We start from the raw sequence: 7,570 nt of genomic DNA on the forward strand, positions 1-7,570 counted from the left end.
TCCGCAGATTTACTGCTCATCCATCAACTGTCACACGGAAGAAGATACGATCTTAGTACGATCTACTTATTACAATCTACGTAAGCACTGACGTTTCAAATAAGTTCCTAACTACAGAAAAAATAATAATTAATTTGAATTTTGACGTCTTGAATTCAAATTATGTTTTTCGCAATCACAAGTGTGTGTATGTAGGCGTGTGAGTTTGTGTGTGTGGGGGGGTATGTGTGTTTGTGTGTAGGGGTATGTGTATGTGTGTGTAGGCATGTGTGTTTGTCTGTGTGCTGGCATAAGTGTGTGGGTAGTTGTGTATATGAATGTGTGTATGTGTGTGGGGGGGGGGTATGTGTATGTGTGTGTAGACATATGTGTTTGTGTCAGTGTGCAGGCATGAATGTGTGGGTAGTTGTGTGTATGTGCGTGCGTGTGTAGTTGTGTATGTATGCGCGTGTGTGTAGGACATGGATGCAACCTGGAGACGGTTCTCGCTAGAGGAGCAGCATCGTGAGGAGCCGGTCGACGGTGATGGTGCGGAGGGTGGCGGTGGGAAAATAAAAGGATAGGATGCCAAAAACAGTCAAATGAGAACAATAAGCAATCGTGATTGCTCAATAATCCGAAAAGGAGAGGGGGGGGAGTTTTAAATGACCTCTCGTCGTCCCTGCTTACTTTGGAACCACTTTGTTTTCTCAAAGCGCGTTCATCTTCGTTCCAATGAAAAGAAAAAAAAAAGAGTATTTTTGAAAATTGTGCAAATTAGCATTCTGGGGGGGGGGGGCACGGGCCCTGTGCCCCCCCCCCTCTGGTTGCGCCCCTGCTTCAAGTTCACATGTTAGGGTGGTTTCGAGAATAGCCACACACTGCGAATTTCTCCAACGTGCGGCCGATTTTGTTTCGAGTTATGTCAGATATTTTCGACAGGTCCCTTGGTTTTATCTCTCTTGCTAATCTTTACATGATGGTTTATATACATGTAAGTACTATCATAACCAGTGGCGTAGCCATGGGGTGATAGGGGGGTTAGAACCTATCTCCCCATGGCTACGCCACTGGTGCCTCCAAACCAGTGCCCCCATGAGCCCCCCAAAAAATTTTTCAGTTGAACCTGGTTTTATTTATTTTTTATTTTTTTTAAATTCAATTATCCTCTTGAGGTGAGCAGTAGCTGCAGATATAACTTGATCACTATTCTAGGATTTTCCTTCCACGTTTCTATGATCTTAGTTTTTTAAGGAACCATAATGTTAAGAAGAAAAGAGCAACTAAAGAATAGCACCACACCAAAACAGGAAACAGAGCGGAAAAGGGGCCTTAACTTGAATGAGCTTTATCCATAACTCGCCCGAAATGTCGAATCTGTGAATTCCACCCTCCCACCAAAAAATTGTCCGAGTCTGCACTTTGCTTTTCTTCCGAGAATAAGCGCGCGAACGACTGGCCTTTGCAACCTATTCCTGAAACGCATTTTTCCCTTTCTTCTACTGGTCCCTCAGACTTGAGAACAATGCTTCTGTTTCGGAGCTTTTTTGTTTTTGCTTTCGGAATGAATGTATCACTCCGCTTCGACTAAACTTCTGCAGCTACTGCAGAACTTGACCACTTGACAACCCTAGTTCTATCCATTAGTGTAGCAAGACTGCAGTTAGAGTTGTTTCGCTTTCGTAAGAGAAGATTTCGTGTGATGAGGGCTTTCTTTCTTCTAATATTCATATATATATGTGTGTGTGTGTGTGTGTGCAAACTTGAGGGCATAGCTTTACTTTAAACTTCAAAAAAAAATCCCCCCCCCCCAAGGATTTTTTCTCGCTACGCCACTGGTCATAACAGAAGGTTAGTTCTGGCTGACCAAACATAGTAATGAATCTTACCTTCCTGTTTCGGAGGCAAATGTTTGTCGTATATTTTCCGCTCCAACGGCAGTATATCTTTCAGTTCCAGAGAAGGTCTCTTTCGTAATCTGTAACAGACAAAAAAATGTTTGTATCTACGAATTAGTCTAGTAAAACAGAAATCGGTTCAACTTGAAACTGCAGAAATTTTAGGGCAACTCCCAACCCTCCCATTATAAACTTCGGAAACCTTTTTCACGAAAAAACAGGCAATCAAGACTAAGTAACCGCCGCATCAGAATCGTTGCCGCCAGTTCCGTTATTGACCATTCCAGGTTGATGAGTCAAAACAAGGACGCTGAACGTCATAAGGACGGGGCTGCGGAGTCGGATGGAAAATGGCCGTTTCCTACTCCACATGTGAGCAAAAATGGCAGCGATTCAAATGTCGAGTTTCCAGTTGATTTTTGCTTCCTTAAAATGCTCATAACTTTTTTCCTCGTTAATTAATCGCCTCCGTACTTTTTCACCGTGGGTAGAAAATGTTTCGAAAATGTATTTTTTTTTACGCTGTTTCCAATGAAACCATAGTCGGAATAATACGATAAATATTTCAAGTAAAACGATCCATTTTGGGTCAAAAAAATTACATTTTGATTGAAAAAAGAACTATTCATCAAATTTGTTTCGAAAACGATCTACTGTTTGACCATCTATTGCATGGAAAGGCTAATATCCGGTTTATAGGCGGAAATGGAAGTATCTATTAGTTTATGGGGATGTAAGTTGGTTTGTTTCACATGTGCACTTTTGCCTCTCTGTTATTTAGTCTTAGTTTCGTAAAAATGGAAATTTGCTCACAGCAACATTTTTTAAATCTCAAGTATATTCGATCTCTATTCTCGTGGCAAAAGTTAATTGATTTATTTATTCACAACCAAGTTTTGGGCTCACCATTTTGCTTTTACGTTCCTGAACGAAATGAAAATAATTTATTTTCTTTTTGTTGTTTCCATGGTAACTATTTTTGTTTCCCCTCATTTTATTTCTGAGAATGCAATAAATGAATAAGGCACAAGTGACATCATAAAACGCGTGCATCAAAATCCCATCGTTATTTTCCCCTCTCCCCCGCTAGATTCATTCAGATGGAATCGTCTTTACTTGGCAGATTGCCAAATTACATACAATCCTTGGTCAAACAGTATACGCCTTTCCAGCACTAACCAACACAAACTGTGAAAATTTCAACGAAACCAATCTGTTAGTCTAGCAGTGAGTTACCGCCCCTAAGGCAGGGGAAAGGCTGAAGTACATGACAGCAGTTTCGGTTCTTATTAGAACTCATCAGTTTGGATTAGTGAAAAACCGAGGTGGAGGCTCTGAATGTGATAACCGGGCTGCCAGGAATATTGCTTTTAGTCCGTTATTGTGAGTTGACCCCAAACATACACATTTGGAGTTAGTGTTTTATTTTTTTGAAGACAAATTTTCAGTTCTGATCATATAAAATAAGTGAAAATTTCAGCTCGCGAAATAAAGGCTACCTTTATTTTCAATTAATGCGAGTGAAAGGAAGTGCTTTTACAGTTATATCTTTTTTGGAAACAAACCTGTGTCCGTGCCTGAGGTTCCAGAGTGGGTCCTTCTCCTCGCCCCTCCTCCCTCCGCAGAAGCTGTCATCGTCGAATAGGGACTCCTCCAGGCCCCTCAGCCCCTCCTCGTTGAGGGAGCCGTCGAATCGGAAGAGGTCCCTCTGCAAAGACCCCTCCTTCCAGAAGAGGTGGGCGTGGTCTATGAAGTCGATGCCCCGCCTCTGGGCGTACCAACTCACGTCCGAGTTGATGATGTTGATCTGGAACGAAACGCAATTGGTGGGAAGCATTTGAAACCGGGGTGCGTATAAGCAACCTTTACTTTGGTAGAAACTGCGTAAAATTGTGGAGACTGCTGATAGGCTACCACATAAAAACGTCATCCATCTCCTTGATAGCTTGTTTTGCATACTCTGATAATTATTTTATATCGCATGCGTTCTGTTTTTGGTGAATAATAATAATAATAATAATAAAAACATAACCGATGAATTTGCGTCAGTTGGCCAATCAGGAGTCCTGAAACTATTACAATGTCCCTAGCTGAGTAAAGGTTCGGGGTATTTTTTCGTCATTTGGCTTGGCGACATTTACCTTGGCAAATTTAGAACAATAGCGTTTACTTCGGCACCATGCTTGCGACCCTTTGTATAATTTTGTATTTTAATGAAACTTTTAAAAGTAAAATCTTAGACTCGATAATAGTGGATTGAGCGGCTGATGTTGCTTTATTTAGCTGGAACTTTTAATCTTATTTAATGGCCTTTTTTTTGGTTGATTATCTCTTTTTTGTTTCTTCATATTTTAACAATATGATTAATTGACGGATTATTTTCCCCTTTTAATGTCTTATTTAAAGCCTTGTCTCAGTTAAACGTCCATTAAAACGAAAAAAAAAAAAGAAAATGTATGGTATCAACAGCCAAGTAGTTTGGACGAAACTTTAACCAAACATCGCGTCAATAAATGAAATTAAAATAAACCACCAAGATTAAAAAAAGTCCTAAGTGACTTACATGTAACGGAGACAGTTTTAGCTAAAGCCCCTTTTTACGGAGACAAAAAAAACTAACCTGTTCGTTTGTTTCCATTTAGTCCCCCCCCCCCTTTTTGTTCAATTTGTTCTTTAAGGCTCTCGAGGAAGGTAGCACGTTTTTGGCACCTTTCCTCGTGCTAAATAGAAAGAGCCTTGTGAATTAGGGATTGGTTTTTCCCTTGATGACGTATCAATCCCTTGCCCATGTTTTTCATTTTTTGCCTTATTTGTTGTTTTTTTCGTATTCTTGCATTTTGCATTTTTTATTACAGTGAAGCACCGTTTATACGTTTCTCTTTTATACGTTTTTATCAATTATACGTTTTTAAAATTGGTCCCTGCAAAGTCTAATACACATTAACCTATACCTATTATACGTTTTTTCGTTTGTACGCTTTTTTCATACAGTCCCTTCAAAAACGTATAAACGGTGCTTCACTATATTTTTCCCATAAAAAAAAGTTCCCTTTGAAAAAAAATATGTATATGTATAGCAGAGGTGCCTACCTGTGGAGGGGGGGGGCGGCATAGCGCATACTGCGACATGGAAATTTTATGGGGATGTTTACAGGGGTCTCCCTTTTGGGAAGTTCTTGCTTTTTTTTTGGGGGGGGGGGGAATATTTAGGGGAGTGCGCCCTTGCTCTTAGGGGTGGGCACCCCTATATGTATATACAGTCGAACCTCCATATATCGAAGTAGCAAATTGCCGAAAAAAAAAATCGATATATAGAAATTTCGATATATCGAAACAATCTTATTTCATCGTACAAATCTCTTAAAACACTAAAATTAAAGTTAATTTTCGGTTTATGAAACCCAATTTTCTAATTTATACGAGCATCGGATTAAATGAAAGTTGATAATTAAAAAATTAACTGAAATGACATTTTTGCGCCTTCATACATCTTCATTCTTCGGCAATTCAACTCGATCCGCAACATGAGGGGATTTTCGTTTTGACAAATCGAGAGAAAAGTAAAAAATTAACCTACTTAACTTGTATGATTTTTAATGAAGCTAGAAAGACTGGGAATGAGAATCAACAGACAAAAGGGATAACTTGAAGCTGGTTTTAGTGTTACTGGTTGCAACTTAGATTTGAAATAAACTTGAGGGAATTTAAGAACATAACAGAACAACGACCTATTTACACACCCCTCAACCCGAGATTCCTTATGAATAATTTTGCAGCAACCTTTAGTGAACATCATTTTCTCCCCTAACTTTTATATTTCATGAGACAAACAGCCTGAAGTTGAATCAAAATCTACGACTGTCTCAAAAAAAATTTCGATATATAGAGATTTTTTCGATATATAGAAACAATTTTTCTATGTAATGAACATAGAAATTTGCTGTGATTTCGATTTATAGAAAATTTCGATATGTGGAAGTTCGATATATGGAGGTTCGACTGTATTTTATTGTAAGTCGAAAATTATGCTAGGTATTATTAAATGATAAATTTCTTGTAATTATCATTTGGAATATTAATTGAGACCTGATAACCAACAGACAAAAGGGATAACTTGAAACTGATTTTACAATGTTACTGGTTACAGCTAAGATCTTAAGGGAATTTAAGAACTCCAGAACAGAACAACGACCTATCTATACACCCCTCAACCCCAGATTCCTGATGAGTTTCGTAGCAACCTTTAGTGAACATCATTTTCTCCCCTAACCTTTATTTTTCATGAGAGAAAAAGTCAAAAAAGGAAAAAAAAAATCTACGAATGTCTCGAAAAAAAATTCGATATGTAGAGATTTTTTTGATATATAGAAACAATTTTTCTATGTAATGAACATAGAAATTTGCTGTGATTTCGATTTGTAGAAAATTTCGATATATGGAGGTTCGACTGTATATATATATATATATATATATATATATATATATATATATATATATATATATATATATATATATATATATATATATATATATAGGATTTAAAAATTGTGATAACTTGTAGGTATGCAAACGACAAATGAACATACGACAAATGAAATGACGTTAGGGTATGCTGCTCCCACCCACTGACGAAGAAGCAGATCAATTGCTTATATTGTTGTTCTTGTTTTTGTTCATTTTTAATAATGTTGTTCATTTGTCGTTTGCATACCTACAAGTTATCACAATTTTTAAATCCTAAATATTTGATATAGTTCTAAGTGCTGCAGTTTTGCGCCTCGTCTATATTAATTTTTCGTTTGTTTAAAATCTATATATATATATATATATATATATATATATATATATATATATAGAGAGAGAGAGAGAGAGAGAGAGAGAGAGAGAATTCGTAAAGGTATGAGAGTAAAGACCTGAATCCATGGAATGTCTTCTCACCTTGTTGTTGAAGGTCATGACGGGGTCGTTCTTGGGCAGGATGGCCGAGAGGGCGTAGGAGCCCCGTCCGGCGTCCTGGAGCGCCCTCATCTCGTCCACCAGCGCCTTGAGGCGCCCCGACACCAGGGCGCTCACGGAGGGGAGCCCCTCGATGACGTCGTTGGCGCCCGCGTGGACTACCACCCGGTCGGGGGACATGATCTCGTCCCACTGCGGGGAAAAAACCATGTTACACATTTTGTAATACAGCCAAACCTGTTTTTATGTGGTTTTCGTATTCTTGCATTTTTTTGCATTTTTTTATTATTATTTTTCCTTCAAAAAGATATATATATATATATATGTATATATATATATATATATATATATATATATACAGTCGAACCTGTCTATCTCGAATTTTACGGGAGAGAAGAAAAATTAGAGATATGGTGGCTTCGAGATACAGAGGTTTTGAAAAAGTTCTAAAAACAAGTAATTGGAGCAATGACTCGAAAGTAAAACTTTGGAAGCAATTTCACTAATCAACAATGTCCCCTTCCTCTCAGTTTCAGAATGGATATAATTGCTGGAAAACTTGCTTCTTGTACAAAAAGTTTTAAGTCTGGAGGATTATGTGACTGCTAATATAAAGAAAAATGCTTTCTGTCTCCAGTCATTAAAGATCGTTGGGGATGGAATATAAGAAATACACTTTAGTCGAAATTCGAGTTATGCAGGTTTTCAGAAAATTTCATTCGAGACAAACATGGGGG

At 38.0% G+C, this 7,570-nt stretch overlaps 1 protein-coding gene across 1 annotated transcript; it reads right to left on the reverse strand.

Moving 5' to 3' along the window:
- Positions 1–1,868: 1,868 nt before the first annotated feature.
- Positions 1,869–7,043, reverse strand: LOC129232065 (uncharacterized; the record flags this gene model as incomplete). The annotated part of the gene is made up of 3 exons (XM_054866301.1): positions 6,816–7,043; positions 3,443–3,684; positions 1,869–1,957 (listed from the first exon to the last, which is right to left on the reverse strand). Coding segments are annotated over exons 1-3 (559 nt in total), but the record flags the coding sequence as incomplete, so codon positions are not given.
- Positions 7,044–7,570: the final 527 nt, after the last annotated feature.

Source organism: Uloborus diversus, unplaced genomic scaffold (genome assembly GCF_026930045.1).
Source record: "Uloborus diversus isolate 005 unplaced genomic scaffold, Udiv.v.3.1 scaffold_1033, whole genome shotgun sequence".
Lineage (NCBI taxonomy): Eukaryota > Metazoa > Arthropoda > Arachnida > Araneae > Uloboridae > Uloborus > Uloborus diversus.